This window comes from Eurytemora carolleeae, unplaced genomic scaffold (assembly GCF_000591075.1).
Source record: "Eurytemora carolleeae unplaced genomic scaffold, Eaff_2.0 scaffold80, whole genome shotgun sequence".
Lineage (NCBI taxonomy): Eukaryota > Metazoa > Arthropoda > Copepoda > Calanoida > Temoridae > Eurytemora > Eurytemora carolleeae.
The window spans coordinates 23832-42655 of NW_019396141.1; the positions used below are offsets into that span (position 1 = coordinate 23832).

General features: G+C 32.7%; 1 protein-coding gene across 1 annotated transcript; it reads left to right on the top strand.

Annotated features, from left to right (window-relative positions):
- The first annotated feature begins 6964 nt into the window (after positions 1 to 6964).
- LOC111696155 (monoglyceride lipase) lies at positions 6965 to 16738 on the top strand. The gene is made up of 9 exons (XM_023465706.1): positions 6965 to 7039; positions 11033 to 11096; positions 11264 to 11327; positions 12303 to 12527; positions 13015 to 13105; positions 13225 to 13297; positions 15276 to 15347; positions 16379 to 16459; positions 16634 to 16738. The coding sequence occupies exons 1-9, from the start codon at positions 6970 to 6972 to the stop codon at positions 16680 to 16682; spliced, it is 789 nt and encodes a 262-aa protein (XP_023321474.1). The 5' UTR covers positions 6965 to 6969; the 3' UTR covers positions 16683 to 16738.
- Positions 16739 to 18824: the final 2086 nt, after the last annotated feature.

Below are 18824 nucleotides of genomic sequence, written 5' to 3' on the forward strand. Positions count from 1 at the left end.
AAAATTGCAAAATCTGCTCTGCAAATTCTTCAATGCTCAGGAATTGGCAGTTGATAGTCTGATTTTATCCCTTTTTATTCTTATTCTTTGAATAAATCAAGCCATTTATGTTGATTTTTGTTTATTTAGATAATTCTTTGAACAGTAATTTTACTAAACAAGATTTATCTAAATATAAATAATTCATCAAAAAAGTTATCTCCTAAATCAAAGATTTTAGCAAATCAAATAGAAGTTGTATTCTTGATAATTTCCGTTTCGCGTAAAAAACTGAGTTTTTGCCACAAACTCTACTTTTCTAATCTCTATATCTTTGCTACCCAATGTCGTAGACCTTTGATATTTCAAACTACAAATTCTGTTAGACCAAATAATCTAAGCTTGAAATATCAGTGGTTTACATAATCAGATTGTAAAGCTATAGGGATTAGACAATTTGAGTTTGTGACAAAAACTTAGTTCCTTTATACTTCAAAGCATAGGCTCGGTACTGTATAGAAAATCTGGGAGGCTCATGGCGGCCAGGGGTCAAAGGTTTCAATGGTATCGTTGTTAATCGGGCATTGATATCTTTGCATGGAGGGTCACTTGAATTTCTTACAGTCCCTTTAAGAAGTCATAAATCATATATTATAAAGCTAGTTTATGGCCTATAAAATAAGTAAAGGAGTAGCGTACATCATCACTCTATACACTATAACCTCGTTGGGTGTAAACCATGAAACTATGATTGGTTTCATGGGTTGCTTTTAAATATTTTACTTCTAAGAAATGAACTGAATTCTCATTTCTAATCGTTATATTTTGCAACCTGATGGTGTAAACTATTGTATTGCTAAACCAGACTGTTTCATCTAGCTGGATTCTTAGTTTGAAATGTCAAAAATTTACGACATCTAGGTGCAAAGATATAAGGATTATAAAATTCGATTTTGCGACTAGCGTTTCTGGCTAGTATGCTTCTTTTAGTAGTAGTATAGAAACAGTTTGGATGCTGTCCAGGTAAAAAGAATGGTAATCAACATCCCCTATACTGAACTTGTGACTAACTAACTTTCCGACCTAGGACATCTCTTCATTCTGTATTATTTAAGGGTTAGGGTTGGTTACGTCAATTTATGGGCCGAGCACTGCGGCTTGGAAAACAAGATTTATCTAAATATAAATAATTCATCAAAAAAGTTATCTCCTAAATCAAAGATTTTAGCAAATCAAATAGAATTTGTATTCTTGATCATTTCCGTTTTGTATAAAAAACTTAACTCCATCAAAAATAGCACATAAAAGGGTAGAGACTTCCTCTCAAATAAAAAACAAACAGACAGTAATTTGATTTACTCATAAGATTGAGGTTGAGGTGAAAACAGGCCTGGATTCTGATGCCAAGAAGAGAGGGAAAATGTTAAATATACTCCAGATGTTTGCTGCTTATGGTATACCTACAATCATGATCATGTTCTCAGCTCCGTATATCATTATTGGTAAGATCGCGTACGAATATCTTAAACGCTACTTCTCGATGTCCTATATGGGAACTTTTGAATTTAATCCCTTAATTTAATACATGATCACCGCAACAGGATATAATAGAGGAATTCGATTAATCCGTAGGTCCATGCATAAGATTAGATCAATGCTTGAATCTGAGATTCTAACTCAAAAGCTCAAACTCCAAAGGTGAGAGAGGGAAGGCAACCTCCCCCGCACAGCAAGTTCCAAACCTCATTTTACCTATTAGCGGCAGTGGGCGTCCCCAGAGGGCTTCCGAGCCTCCCCCAAACAGTCTTCCGGGAAGGATCTTCCCTTTACAATCGTCAATTTCAACTTAAAACTGGACTAAATTGATTATTTAAGCATGGTGTCGATCTATAGTATCCTTAACATTTGCATAATATTTTTTTTGCGGGGGAGGTTGCCTTCCCTCCCTCCTGAGGTCGTTAATCTGGAATGCTTGAACTGGATATACAATGTTGACACTTTTAAAATTGATAATAAATGCCTAATTCCTTAATTAAAGTTATTCAGAATCAACAGGAAATCCATTAGAAATTAAATAACTACATATAGACAGGTTTTCACGAGATGAAGATCAATGCTTAATCCTGAGATTCAATGCAAAAATAGTTCTGACTTAGGGTTTGTTTATGAATGTCTGGTATTGTTCTATTTCAATAACTAGTGTTTTTTGGATTTAGCGATTTTCCCCCTTTATACTTCATGGACTTCATGTGACACAGCATCAACAAAAAGGAAAAATGTTTAAAATGAAACCTGAGAATCTCAGGAGTTGAATGATACATATAAGACTTCTATCTGATGTTCCTGTATTGAGAAATTGATATAAAACTTTATCAAATTTTTACGAAAATTCATATAAATGCAATTTTGTCTAAAAGATGTAGTATTAAACAGATCATATTCAACAAATACGAAACCAACCTGAAAACGATTATATCCCACAGGAGCCTGAGAATCTCAGGTTTGCTCCTATTATATTTTTTTAATTTTAATTTTACATTTTGAATAGACACAATTGATAATATTATTACATATAGTCCTTATAGTCCGTATTACGTCACCAAAATAACTTCAGCTAATGACAGTGCAGTATCATTGTCACGTGGTACAAACAGAAATCACGTGACCAGTATACTGCACTTCCATTGGCTGAAGTACTGGTGACATAATATGGACTATACGGATTAAAAGTATTAATATTATCAAATGCAAAATTAAAATTAAATAATTATAACAAGAGCAAACCTAAGATTCTTAGGTTTCTGTAGGATATTGTCTTTTTCAGATTGGTTTCATATTTGCTGTTTAAACCTACAACTTTTATACCAAATTGCATATATATGAATTTTCGTATAAATTTGACACAGTTTTATATTAATTTCTCGAGACAGAAACATCAGATAGATGTCTTATATGTATCATTCAACGCCTGAGATTCTCAGGTTTCATCCTATACCCCCTTTCATTTTTCCTTTACCCTTAATCCCTTAATCTTTTTTGTTTGTCTGTTCAGGTGTTTATCATGTGTACACTGCTAAAGCTGCAACTGAACACCAAGATTAAAGTTTTAGCTGGAATATTAGATATAATTGGAATAAATTATATGTAATTGGAATATATTAGATGTAATTGGAATAAATTAGATATAATTGGAATAAATACTCCAGATGTTTGCTGCTTATGGTATACCTACAATCATGATCATGTTCTCAGCTCCGTATATCATTATTGGTAAGACCGCGTACGAAAATCTGTAGCATTATGAAATTGTCACATTAAAATATTAAATTCATATAATTCTGTTCAAAACTATAGAACTTTTGTGTGTAAAGTGCTGTTAATCTTACTTCTCGATGTCCTGTATGGGAACTTTTGAATTTAATGATAAAGGTTTAATCCCTTTATATGGTCACCGCAGCAGGATATTATAGAGGAGATAAGATGGAGATCAATGCTTGATCCCCAGATTTAAACACAAAAGTTCTGAGATGAGGGAGGGAAGGTAACCTCCCCTGCACAGCTTCCAAACCTCATTTTACCTATTAGCGGCAGTGCGCGTCCCCAGAGGGCTTCCGAACCTTCCCAAACAGTCTTCCGGGAAGGATCTTCCATTTATAATCGTCAATTTCTACTTAAACGGGACTAAATTGATTATTTAAGCACAGTAGTCGATCTATAGTATCCTTAACATTTGCATAATATTTTTTTTTTGCTGGGGAGGTTGTCTTCTCTCCCTCCTGAGGTCGTTAATCGTTAAGCTTAAACTGGATATACAATGTTGACACTTTTAAAATTGATGATAAATGCCTAATTCCTTAATTAAAGTAATTCAGAATTGGTTTGACATGACCACATCATGAGGTGAAGATCAATGCTTAATCCTGAGATTAAATGCAAAAAATAGTTCTGACTTAGGGTGTGTTTATGAATGTCTGGTATTGTTCTATTTCAATAAGTAGTGTTTTTTTGGATTTAGCGATTTTCACCCTTTATACTTCATGTGACACTGCATCAACAAAGAGTAAAAATGTTTAAAGGGACTGTAAAGGAAAAATGAAAGGGGGAATACGATGAGAATCTCAGGCGTTGAATGATACTTATATCTGATGTTCCTGTCTCGAGAAATTGATACAAAACTTTGTCAAAATTATACGAAAATTCATATATATGCAATTTTGTATAAAAGTTGTAGTATTAAACAGATCATATTCAACAAATACAAAACAATCTGAAAACGATTATATCCCACAGGAGCCTGAGAATCTCAGGTTTCCTCCTATTATAATTTTTTAATTTTAATTTTACATTTTGAATAGACACAATTGATAATATTATTACATATAGTCCTTATAGTCCGTATTATGTCACCACAATAACTTCAGCTAATGACAGTGCAGTATCGTTGTCACGTGGTACGGTACATACAGAAATCACGTGCCATTGGCTGAGGTACTGGTAACATAATATGGACTATACGGATTAAAAGTAATAATATTATCAATTATATCTATTAAAAATGCAAAATAAAAATTAAATAATTATAACAAGAGCAAACCTGAGATTCTTATGTTTCTGTAGGATATAGTCTTTTTCAGATTGCTTAAGTTTTGGGTTTAAACAAACGAAATAATGAAAAAATATTAGTTTCCAAAGTNTTTGACAAAGTTTTATATCAATTTCTCGGGATAGGAATATCAGATAGATGTCTTAAAGGTATCGTAAGACGCCTGAGATTCTCAAGTTTCATCCTATACCCCCTTTCATTTTTCCTTTACAGTCCCCTTAATCTTTTTTGTCTGTTTAGGTGTTTATCATGTGTACACTGCTAAAGCTGCAGCTGAACACCAAGATTAAATTTTTAGCTGGAAAAAATTAGATATAATTGGAATAAATTATATGTAATTGGAATATATTAGATGTAATTGGAATAAATTAGATGTAATTTGAATATATTAGTTGTAATTGGAATTTATCAGATGTAATTGGAATAAACTAGATGTAATTGGAATAAACTAGATGTAATTGGAATAAACTAGATGTAATTGGAATAAATTAGATGTATTTGGAATTAATTAGATGTTATTTGAATAAAGAATATAGTGGAATATGTATAATATAGTGAAATATATAAATAAAGAACAGTGGATAATAGCTTAATAAAGACTAGTTGTACACCTTAATTAATGTATATATCCGATAGTTAAGTATCAATTATAATGCCAGAAACAATAGCTCCGATGATAATGCATCGATTATAACGCAAGAAACAATAGTTCTGATGATAGATCATATTGTTATCAAGAAAAGTCAACATTAGTTTAGTTACTGAGCGAACTTTGATCAAGTAGCACACTATTTATTAATGTTATGTTTGTTATGTTGGCAACACAAATTTTAAATTTTATTAAAGGGACTGTAAACCTAATTTTAAGGTTTTCTTAAAGGGACTGTAGACACAAATTTAAATTTTTATTAAAGGAACTGTAGACCTAATTTTAAGTTTTATTAAAGGGACTGTAAACCTAATTTTAAGGTTTTCTTAAAGGGACTGTAGACACAAATTTAAATTTTTATTAAAGGAACTGTAGACCTAATTTTAAGTTTTATTAAAGGGACTGTAAACCTAATTTTAAGGTTTTCTTAAAGGGACTGTAGACACAAATTTAAATTTTTATTAAAGGAACTGTAGACCTAATTTTAAGTTTTATTAAAGGGACTGTAAACCTAATTTTAAGGTTTTCTTAAAGGGACTGTAGACACAAATTTAAATTTTTATTAAAGGAACTGTAGACCTAATTTTAAGTTTTATTAAAGGGACTATAGACCTAATTTTAAGGTTTTATTAAAGGGACTGTAGACCTAATTTTAAGTTTTATTAAAGGGACTATAGAACAAATTTAAAGTTTTATTAAAGGGACTATAGAACAAATTTTAAGTTTTATTAAAGGGACTATAGACCTAATTTTAAGTTTTATTAAAGGGACTGAAATAAAAAACAAACAGACNCTATGTACTATTTTATACTATGTACTATTTTATACTATGTACTATTTTATACTATGTACTATTTTATACTATGTACTATTTTATACTATGTACTATTTTATACTATGCACTATTTTATACTATGTACTATTTTATACTATGTACTATGTTACGAGTGTGAGGGAAACTTTGACCTGAGACGGAAATTTAAAAGAGTATCGTTGAACGAGTTTCCTTTTTGGGGTCTGAACATTTATGTAGATTTAATTAAGGAAATCAGAAATCAAAAAAAATGTAAAGAAACCACATAAAATAATATGCCTTAACAAAAATATTAGTATCTACAACAAAACTGATTGACCCCATTTGACCTATACTGGGTTTCATTACGATACTCTTAAGTTTCGCGCTTGCAGAACATAGCTTATCATGGATTGTAACCAAGAGCAGTGAGACAATTTACATTTAGAAAACAATGATAATTAAGGGCATGCTCTGGGATTAGTAATTCATTCAATTAAGTCACAAAAAGAATATATTTTTTTATGACTTTTTTCAAAGGACTTAAGTGCATTTCGGACTTTTTTTTCAAGATTTTTTTTCAGAGATTTTTCTTGCAGATATTTTAAGTCATGGTTTTTGGTTCTTAGGAATATCCAGCATTTTTAAAAATATTGTTATTGTTTACTATATAGTTACCCACAAAAGATGAGACTGTAAAGACGACATAAAACTAAAAGTCTTTAAATATGACAAACTATGATTGGTCAAAGAAAGAAACAAGTTTTACAGTTGCAGGAAAGGATTAATATATAATAAAGCAGTATATTCAGTACAGTCGTCTCTGAAGTCTCATCCCTGTCAAAAACTAAACCTTTATCGCATGACAACAAATTGTAATAAAACTCTTCCCCCCCCCCTCATCTTAGTTTTACCTTCAACGATTGTAGCAACTGTTAAGAAATTATGTACAATGAAGAGGATCTGGAGAATTCCCGCGGTGAAAAGTTGGCGGTACATACATGGAAACCAAGAGGTAAGTGCGGCACATTACAGTACATGCTAGGAGATTACAACACAGCACATTTTAGTAGAGTACAGTACAAACAATACGGTACATGGTAGGAGACTACAGCACAGCACATTATAGTAGAGTACAATACAGATAGTACAGTACATGATAGGAGATTACAGTACAGCACATGATAGTAGAGTACAGTACAAACAGTACTGTACATGCTAGGAGATTAAAACACATCACATGATAGTAGAGTACAGTACAAACAGTACATTACATGCCAGGAGATTACAGCACAGCACATGATAGTGGAGTACAGTACAGACAGTACAGTACGTGCTAGGAGATTCCAGCACAGCACACGATATTAGATTACAGTACAGACAGTACAGTACATGCTAGGATATTAAAGCACAGCACATAATAGTGGAGTACAGTACAGACAGTACAGTACATGCTAGGAGATTCCAGCACAGCACATGATAGTAGAGTACAGTACAGACAGTACAGTACATGATAGGAGATTACAGCATAGCACATGATAGTAGAGTACAGTACAGACAGTACAGTACATGATAGGAGATTACAGCATAGCACATGATAGTAGAGTACAGTACAGACAGAACAGTACATGCTAAGAGATTATAGCACAGCACATGATAGTAGAGTACAATACAGACAGTACATTACATGATAGGAGATTACAGCAAAGCAAATGATAGTAGAGTACAGTACAGACAGTACAGTACATGCTGTTTTGAAATTAGGCATTTGATCTATTCCCATTTTACTGTATAGAATATCTACATTTCCAATTGCTACGCGCACACACATATGTATGCCTGGATCTTGAGTATAGCTTCAGTAAGGCCTAAACCAAACATGGACGCTGATGTAAACTTTGATTTCTTTCTTAATAGATGACATTCGTGTAAGTAATTATATGAAATCATTATAAAAATTGTTCTTATCAATGTTATATAACATGCCAGGAGATTACAGCACAGCACATGATAGTAGAGTACAGTACAGACAGTACAGTACATGGTAGGAGATTGCAGCAAAGCACATGATATTAGAGTACAGTACAGACAGTACAGTACATGCTAGGAGATTACAGCACAGCAAATGATAGTAGAGTACAGTACAGACAGTACAGTACATGATAGGAGATTACAGCATAGCACAGGATAGTAGAGTACAGTACAGACAGTACAGTACATGCTAGGAGATTATAGCACAACACATGATAGTAGAGTACAGCACAGAGAGTACAGTACATGACAGAAGATTACAGTACAGCACATGATATTAGAGTACAGTACAGACAGTACAGTGCATGATAGGAGATTATAGCACGGCTCATGATAGTAGAGTACAGTACAGACAGTACAATACATGCTAGGAGATTACAGCACAGCACATGATAGTAGAGTACAATACAGACAGTACTGTATATGCTAGGAGATTATAGCACAGCACATTATAGTAGAGTACAATACAGACAGCACAGTACATGCTAGGAGATTACAGCACAGCACATGATAGTAGAGTACAGTACAGACAGTACAGTACATGATAGGAGATTACAGTACAGCACATGATAGTAGAGTACAGTACAAACAGTACAGTACATGCTAGAAGATTACAGTACAACACATTATAGTAGAGTACAGTACATACAGTGCATACACTTAATAGAAGATTACAGAACAGTACATTACATATAGGATATTACAGTACAGTAATTAATAATAGAGTACAATACAGACAGTACAGTACATGATAGTCCAGTAAAGTACAGTTAAGAACATTATTAAAATTCATTAAAAAATTTTAAAAATCAGTCAAGACTTAAGATAATATTATTGAAATGTATTCTATAATGTTTTAATATTTGTTTCCATCTTGGTTCAATATTTTGAATTTCACCAGATGTGTTGAGAATCAGTAAACTGTGGAATAGGAAGACGACATTAATGCTATATCTAAGTGTATTTGGGTGGTGTATTTTTCGACCTACGCAAATCCGCGATACTCCACTTCTGACCTACGTCAAATCCGCTTTACTACACATCAAACCTACTAGCACGTGGTTTTACAGCTGCTACATGGACTTGTGGCCGCGGCGCTCGGCCACCCTAGCCTGCCCTAGCCGCAGCGCTTGGGCCAGAAATTGTCTTAACCTAACCTAACCCTCACGTAATAAAAAAATAAACAGCTGGCGTAGGTCCGATACTGCAGTAGGTCACAAAGTTAGTAGGTCAGAAGTTCATATAGTTGCATATAGACAATGTAACATTACCGTGTTTTTGATGTTGTTTTAAAAAATTGTGTTTACTCGTAACTTATTAAATCACTGCTGTGGTTAACGTTCATTAGTGTTGTTAAAGTCATAAATTTAGTCTAAAATTGGTCTTCCCATTCCTGAGTTTTCTGGTTCTCTCTGTATTAGTCTATAATAGAATAGAATTTAGGAACAGCTCGTGCCCTTGTATTTCTGGTTCTCTCTGTATTAGTCTGTAATAGAATAGAATTTAGGAACAGCTCGGGCCCTTGTATTTCTGGTTCTCTCTGTATTAGTCTGTAATAGAATAGAATTTAGGAACAGCTCGGGCCCTTGTATTTCTGGTTCTCTCTGTATTAGTCTGTNGGTGTTGTCGACATTATTTAAAATTGAATGTACTGTCGACATTATTTCAAATTAAAGGTACTGTCGACATTATTTCAAATTGAAGGTGTTGTCGACATTATTTCAAATTAAAGGTACAGTCAACATTATTTCAAATTGAAGGTGTTGTCGACATTATTTCAAATTAAAGGTACTATCGACATTATTTCAAAATAAAGGTGTTGTCGACATTATTTAAAATTGAATGTACTGTCGACATTTTTTCAAATTAAAGGTACCGTCGACATTATTTCAAATTGAAGGTGTTGTCGACATTATTTCAAATTGAATGTACTGTCGACATTTTTTCAAATTAAAGGTACTATCGACAATATTTCAAATTAAAGATGTTGTCGATCATTATTTCAAATTAAAGGTGTTCTCGACATTATTTCAAATTAATGGTACTGTCGACATTATTTTAAATTAAAGATTTTGTCGATCATTATTTAAAATTAAAGGTGTTGTCGACATTATTTCAAATTAAAGGTACTGTCGATATTATTTTAAATTAAAGATGTTGTCGATCATTATTTTAAATTAAAGGTGTTGTCGACATTATTTCAAATTAAAGTTACTGTCGACATTATTTTAAATTAAAGATGTTGTCGATCATTATTTCAAATTAAAGGTGTTGTCGACATTATTTCAAATTGAAGGTGTTGTCGACATTATTTCAAATTCAAGGTGTTTTCGACATTATTTTATATTGAAGGTGTTGTCGACATTATTCTAAATTGAAGGTGTTGTCGACATTATTTCAATTGTGACTCCTCGCGGCCCATTTAATGAGTTGTATCGTGTATGCCTAATTTTCAACGGTATCCTTTAAACCTGTTTATCTGAGAAAAATGTCGTCGTTTTTCTAAAAAAAATAATTCTGTGAATTTTCGTCCTTTCTGTCAAAATAAACTTGAATTACTTTTAAAATACAGAAACCGGAATTAAAAATTATCTTCCATACTATTATTCAGATAAAGTTTTAAAGGAGAACGTATGGAAACTGCAGCATGTGAATTTACTCTGGATAAGATGAATAACGTGTACGATCTCTTTAAAAACCTGATAATGTTATTCTAATTTAACATTTTATCTAGTGGTCAATACAATAAAGATAAATTTAATACTTAAATCTTGATTTCAAAGAGACTTTTTTCAATTTACTAGTGTACAAGTAAACAAAGAGAAGATGTTAACTGACTGCAGTTTCTCATGGTTTCCGTGTTTATGTGTATCTGCATGCTGATGAAACCTTGGTAGAGATCAAACTTTAACTCGAAGTCATTTCATTGTATTGATATAAACGACACAGCTTTATATTTCTTTATCCATACTTTTAGATGATGAAGGATTTTATGTTTTCGGCCACGATCATGTAGGACACGGGAAAAGTGATGGACGAAGGAATTTTATCAATAATTCAATTTCATTAAATTAAAATATTAAAAAAATAGCACAAAGACCGAAATATATATTAAAATTGAGAAAAAAAAATCATTTTGCTTTTTGTGAGGCAAATTTGATTTAGAATAGTTTTCTTAACTTATTTAAGCATTTATTGATGATTGAAGAGTGTATATTGAGAACGTGGATGATTATTGTGACGATGTTATTCAACACTGTCTTCTTGTGAAGGTAAACAGCTGACCGGTCAGCTGACTCAAATCGGCTGACTCTAATCAGCTGAATGTAATCAGCTGGCTTAAATCAGCTGACTCTAATCAGTTGGCTTTGATTCACTGACTGTAATTAGCTGACTGTAATCAGCTGACCCTAATCATTTCACCCCATTCAGCTTACCTTAATCAGCTGACTCTAATAAGATCAATCTAATCTAATGGGTTGACCTCAATCAGCTGGCGAAAATCATCCGACCCTTATCTGCAGCTGACTTCAATCATCCGACCCAAATCAGCCCAACCCAATCAGTTCACCCCTACCAGCTTACCCTAGTTAGCTAATCCTAATCAGCAGGACAAAAATTACCCGACCCTAATGAGGTGAATCTAATCAGTTGACTCTAATCAGCTGACCTCAACTATCTAACCCTAATGAGCTGACACAAATCAGTTGACCTCAATCAGCCAACTCTTATTAGCTGTTTCTTTTATTAGCTGACTTTCTTATTAGCTGACTCTCTTATCAGCTGACTCTCTTATTAGCTGGCTCTCTTATTAGCTGACTCTCTTATCAGCTGACTCGCTTGTTAGCTGACTATCTTATCAGCTAACTCTCTTATTAGCAGACTCTCTTGACAGCTGACTTCAATTAGCTGACTCCAATACTCTGACCCTAATACTCTGACCCTAATCAGCTGACTCTAATAAACTGTTTCTAATCAGCTGACCTCAATCTGCAGCTGACTCCAATCAGCTAACCCAAATCCTGGTCCATTCTAATTATTTTTTTTATTTTCTAACTTACTATCTTATCAGCTAACTCTCTTATCAGCTGACTCTCTTATCAGCTGACTTTAATTAGCTGACTCCAATACTCTGACCCTAATACTCTGACCCTAATCAGCTGACTCTAATAAGCTAACCCAAATCCTGGTCCATTCTAATTATTTTTTTCTTTTCTAACTTATCCTAATTATATCTGTAAATCCAGGAGAAGTATCCAAGCTTGAAGCTCTTCATTGTGGGGCACTCTATGGGTGGGATGATTACTGTGCGCTCCGCCCTCATGCATAAGAATTTCTTCCACGGAATGATCCTCAACGGTCCTCTCATCATTCCTGGTCCGCAGGTCCTTGGGATGGACCTCAGAGCGTCTCCTTTTCGGACCTTTGTAAGCCGAGCTGTTCTGAAGTTTCTCAGTCTCTTCATTCCAGAGGTAATGTATCTAAATTTAATATACAAAACCTATCTTAACAAATATATTTTTAATTCCATGAATTTTCTACATTTGTTTTTCAAGAAATGATTTTATTTCAAACCTTTAAAACATTAATTTATTTTTTCTTTCTTTCGAAAATTTAAAACTATCTTTATGTTTCTACATTCAGACCCCTTCAGGAGGTCCTGACCTCTATATATTTGAACCTCTCCAGCTGGTCCTGACCTCCATATGTTTAGACGCCTCTGGGTGGTCTTGACCTCTTTATATTTAGACCCCTATAGGTGGTCCTGACCTCCTTTTATTTAGACCCCTCTGGGTGGTCCTAACTTCCATATATTTAGACTCCTGTAGGAGGTCCTGACCTCCATATATTTAGACCCCTCTGGGTGATCCTGACCTCTATATATTTAGACCTCTCTGGGTGGTCCTGACCTCCATATATTTAGACTCCTGTAGGAGGTCCTGACCTCCATATATTTAGACCCCTCTGGGTGGTCCTGACCTCCATATGGTGACCAGGGATATGGAAATGCACAAAATACTGAAGAAAGATGAACTCCGATGGACGGGAGGTTAGTAAGCTTTACTTACACCATATTCTAATAATATGAAAGGGATGGTAATCGTAAAATTATATTTGAAATTTGGGTATTTTTTTATAGGAAAAGTTTTATTTTAATATTTGATTAAGGATGTAAGGTTAGGCTTCTGCTTGCCTTTACAGACTGTTTAGATGAAAATATAAACCAACTTTCTGATGTCAGGTAATTAAATAATTATTAATCTAATTGTTTTCAACTATCTGATTACTTTATTTTTTACCATCAAATAATTATTTAATAATATAAAATGGCAACGCCTACTTTACAAGGGTACCCTTTAAACTTTTGTATGTTTCTTCAAGTNAGCACCCTTTAAAGTTTTGTTTTATCAATTATGAATTAGATATCAATGTTAATCATTTAGAAAATCTGATAATTTTCAATTGCGGCTTCTTTACAAAAGGGAGCCGCGTATTTCTGCTACAAGAAAAATATAGAAATTCTTAGAATTAAAAACAATTTTACATAGACAAACGACAATATCTTCCACATTATTGATCAGATAAAAGTTTCAAGGGTACCTTTGTGAATCGTGCATTGCTTTATTTAAATGGAATTACGCTTACAGTCCCTCTAAACAATTTAATTATTCAATTATTCAATTATTCAATCATTTAATCTGGTGGAAAACAAAAGTATCTTCATTTTTTTAGTTTTTATTTGAGCAATTTGCAAATTCCATTTTCAGACAACATTTCTTGACACGATTTATTTCCTAATAATGACAACATTTTATAACATCTTTTTTGCAACTAATAACAAAAACATTTAGGATATTATTTTGTCATGACAGGTTCTAGGAAGAAAATTTGTTGTGACATTTTGTTACCAGATAACAAAAATGTTCTAAGAGGCTATTTTGTTACAATTAAAATGACAACATTTTAGAACACAAGTTTTGTCCCTAATAAAAACACCATTTTAGGACACGATTTTGTAACAACATTTTAGGACACAATTTTGTTACAACATTTTAGGACACCATTTTGTATTTGTAATAATGACAAGAATATAAGAAACCATTTTTGTAATAATGACATCAATTGAGAACATAATTTTTGTAATAATGACATCAATTTTGGACACCAGTTTTGTAATAATGACAAGAATATAAGAAACCATTTTTGTAATAATGACATAAATTTATGACATCATTTCTGTAATAATGACAACAATTTATGACACTATTTTTGCAGTAATGACTTCAATTTAGGACACTTTTTTTGTAATCATGACAACCATTTAGGACACCATTTTTGTATTAATGACAACAATTTAGGACACCATTTTTGTAATAATGACTTGAATTTAGGATACCATTTTTGTAATCATGACAACAATTTAGGAGACCATTTTTGTAATCATGACAACAATTTAGTACACCTTTTTTTGTAATCATGACAACAATTTAGGACACCATTTTTTGTAATAATGACAACAATTTATGACACCATTTTTGCAATAATGACAACAATTTATGACACCATTTTTGCAGTAATGACTTCAATTTAAGACACTATTTTTGTAATCATGACATCAATTTAGGACACCATTATTGTATTAATGACAACAATTCATGACACCATTTTTGCAGTAATGACTTCAATTTAGGACACCATTTTTGCAATAATGACTTCAATTTAGGAGACCATTTTTGTAATCATGACAACAATTTAGGCCACCATTTTTTGTAATAATGACAACAATTTATGACACCATTTTTGCAATAATGACGAAATTTTATGGGGCCATTTTTGCAATAATGACAACAATTTATGACACAATTTTTGCAGCAATGACTTCAATTTAGGACACCATTTTTGCAGTAATGACTTCAATTTAGGACACCATTTTTGCAGTAATGACTTCAATTTAGGACACCATTTTTGCAGTAATGACTTCAATTTAGAACACCATTTTTGCAATAATGTCTTCAATTTAGGACACCATTTTTGCAGTAATGACTTCAATTTAGGACACCATTTTTGCAGTAATGACTTCAATTTAGGACACCATTTTTGTAATAATGACATCAATTTAGGACACCATTTTTGCAATAATAACTTCAATTTAGGACACCAATTTTGTAATAATGACTTCAATTTAGGACACCATTTTTGTAATAATGACTTTAATTTAGGACACCATTTTTGATCATACATGGCAGTAAAGATATTCTGTGTAATCCTGTTGGATCTGATCTACTCTACAGGTGACATTTATTTCAAATTTAAACATTTTTCATTTTAAACATTCGGGCACATTGAACATCTTTGAATTGTGAGATAGACTTTATAGTTGTGTGTGTTCCCAATCCTGAAATTTGTTGTAATGTAAAGCCACGCAACTGAAAAAAACGCCAATGCACTAGTAAAATTATCTTTTTATTGGCAAAACCACTTTATTTATCATGGCAGACAGAGGTGTTTAATGAAGGGTGGGGNATACATCCCTGGACACCTTCTTGTATACACCCCTGGACACCTTCTTGTATACATCCCTGGACACCTTCTTGTATACATCCCTGATGGCAAAAAATATTTATCTTTCTAACCATTTCTACCCAAATGGGACATATTTAAGTATTTCCCATTGGTAGACTTTCTATTTTGTCACCTTGACAATTACTTAATAGAGGACGAAACTTTTGAGTGGAATATTGTTAATCTTGACCCCTTGATCTCAATATCCCGTGCGGACACTTTTAAATTTAAGAATCAATCAATAAGATTTATCCAAACAGGATATGCCTACCACAGGACATCGGAATTGATTGCATAACATGGAGATCAATGCTCGCCCTTAATATTCAAAACACAAAAGTTTAAACTTTTGAAGAAAATACTGCAAATGTCTTGTATTTTTCTAAGATGCCCGGCGGCGTCCGAATCATATAAAAATTTCGTTATTGATTCATTAAAATACATAATTTTCGCGACAATTGATAATTAATTATAGGAGCTGAAAGCAGGGGGGCTATGGGGGCTTACCCCCCTCCCTGTATAAGGGAAAGCTACGGTTTCCAGGATGATTTTGGGTTCTAATGGATGCTGATTCCCGCTCAAGAAAGAAAAGAAATTAAACACCCCCCCTCCCCCCCCCCTCCGACAATTTTCTGAATACGGCCCTGGCAGAAAATGACATTATGAAAATTATTTCCTTTCATTTTTGTTCATGGTATACTGATTTAAAAAATTTGGTTGTCATGTGTATTCTAAAATATGTTGAACAGTCCCTTTAAAGGAGAAGTATGTGCGCGGACAAGAAGTTTAAAGTGTACGAGGGAAGTAAGCATCAGCTGTTCTTTGAGCTGCCCCATGTCAGGTACACTTCTGCCAGGTCAAATACACTCTACCACATTTTTCACTTTGCTAAACTTCTTAAAATTCTAGACATTCTTTTCCATTTCTGAGAATACTTTTATCTGATTCTTGTTCAATTTTTACCTCAGGCAAGCTTTTATTTGATCTCTGACTAAACTTTATGTTTTTATTTTAGAAATGAAGCTTTCCAAGATGTAGCTGAATGGATCAAAGAAAGAACTTAAAACATTTTATCATGACAAATTATTTAGAAAAGAATAAATTAAATTTTTGATATTTACCAATTTATTTTATTTTTAATTATAATCAAAAGTTTGTTTACAGCTAAAGTAGTGATTTTAAATGAAAAATTATTATTTTTTAAAATTTTTATTTATGGTTTGTAGAACAAATGTTATATTTTTTAAAGAAATTGAGTCTTTGCCACAGGCTCAAATTTTCTATTCCCCATTTCTTTACAACCTGCTGCTGATAATCTTTGATATTTCAAACTTATAATATTTGATCTGTCAGTATTCATAGTTTGAAATATTTAAGCTCTAAGACAATGGGTTGCACAGATATAGAGATTGGAAATTCAGAGATTGTGACTCAATTCCTTTGTCAAAAAGTCTGCTGTTACTGGAAGTAAAACTTGAATCAGCTGATTTTTGCGATCAGCTGCAATTATTTTTGGCGGGAAAAGTTATAAAATTGAAAATCCGGGAACTATGGATAACATATGGAGCGGTGGAATGTGGATGGAGGAGATGTTGGAGGGTTTACTTGGAGCACATCAATCCCTTGAGGTGGGCAGCGTCAATCATACCACCGTCAATCTGGAACTCAGCAAAAGCATCATCGACCTTGAAAAAACATAGAATTACCTTTTCTAATTTAAAATGCAGAATTACTATTCACATTTTATAATGGTTGTGAACAAATTACTTCAAGAGAATATGAAATAGATATCGATGTTTTTGTTTATTTTCATCTGTAATTTCTCTTAAAAAGTGACTTGCGCGTTTCTTTCTTGTGAGAAACAATGGAGAAATTCACAGAAATAATCACTTTTAATCCTAGTCGTTATCTTCAGCATTTTAAATCTAGGGTATCGCTCTTAATCGGGCATTTTTTAGCAAGGGGGATCACTCAAAATTAGGCTCACAGTCCCTTTAATTTGGACAATAACACCAAGGATTTAATGCAAAGAAAGTTATTTCAGAGGTGTACGCATCTTTTGTACTGCAGTGTACTGTCTCTGGGCGGTAATGTAAACACAAGACGGATGTCGGAGCCTGACATGGGATCCATCTTTCACATAAATAATCAATGAAATATTCTGGCCATAGGAAACTATTATGTGAATTATCAAAATTTAATGCTTTTAACCTCCTCGGATACTAAACGAACATAAATGCATCTATTCCTGTTTTTAAATTCCGCCCAGAGAGAACTGGTTTTAATATATACGCAGAGTATACGCAACTGCAATTAATTTTCCTTGAATTACATTCTTGAATAACACCAAAATCAGGCGATAGAAAAAAAACAGATAAGTTTCTAAAAAGTTTCCATGATGGCATATTGTTAGAAGAACTTAATGCTAAGAAATTGTAAAGATTGTAATATATATTATATAGAGATAGATCAAAGTGTTTTCTGGAAGTAAAAAGTCCACTTTTGTTTTTTTGTGATTAAGATGTGTCCCAAATCAAAAAAAAATATGTTAGATATAAAACAATTTAGATTTTATTTTATAAAGACGGAGTTTAAAAATTTATGGAGCAATCGTAACTTTTGAATTACGAAGCTTTTTTAATAGATCTTAAATATCTATTCTTAATTGAAATTTTTAAATATAAACAAAAAAATATTATCCAACGTAATAAGTGAAATTTATTGCCAATAAGATTCAAGTTTTGTAATATTTATATACGAGGCGTGATCAATAAGTTTCGCTACAAAAGATTAGGGGTACTTGTGGAAGTCTGAGCACTGTAATTTTTTTTTAAAGTTCAATTTATCTATGCCAGATTATTTTCAGATCAGTTGATGTCAATCAGATCTTTGTTGTAATGTTAGAAAAGTGTATCAGCTTCGTTCGTCACAGCAAGAAAATTTTCAGAATGGTCTCAAACTTGATCCATCAGAGTCTATTTTAGACTCTTGAAGAGCGATCAAAAGAAAAGAAAGATTGAGTATTTGATGTAAGAAGGACTTTTAGAGGGTTTTTCTGGTTTTGATTTACATTTAAGATCCTATAGTCAATGTTTTCTCTCTGGTCCTATGTCAGAGACTTTGGGACATTTAACCCAGATCTTTGCAATTTTCAAATCTTTCTTTACAACTTTGTTTACAATGTAAAAACATATAACAAACTGTCT

What these genes read in the sequence shown, in the direction of transcription:
- LOC111696155 (XM_023465706.1), top strand. Translation starts at nt 6,970, where the DNA reads ATGTACAATGAAGAGGATCTGGAGAATTCCCGCGGTGAAAAGTTGGCG. An exon ending in ACATACATGGAAACCAAGAG is followed by an intron (nt 7,040 to 11,032) that starts GTAAGTGCGGCA and finishes CCATACTTTTAG; the next exon opens with ATGATGAAGGATTTTATGTT. An exon ending in GGGAAAAGTGATGGACGAAG is followed by an intron (nt 11,097 to 11,263) that starts GAATTTTATCAA and finishes TGATGATTGAAG; the next exon opens with AGTGTATATTGAGAACGTGG.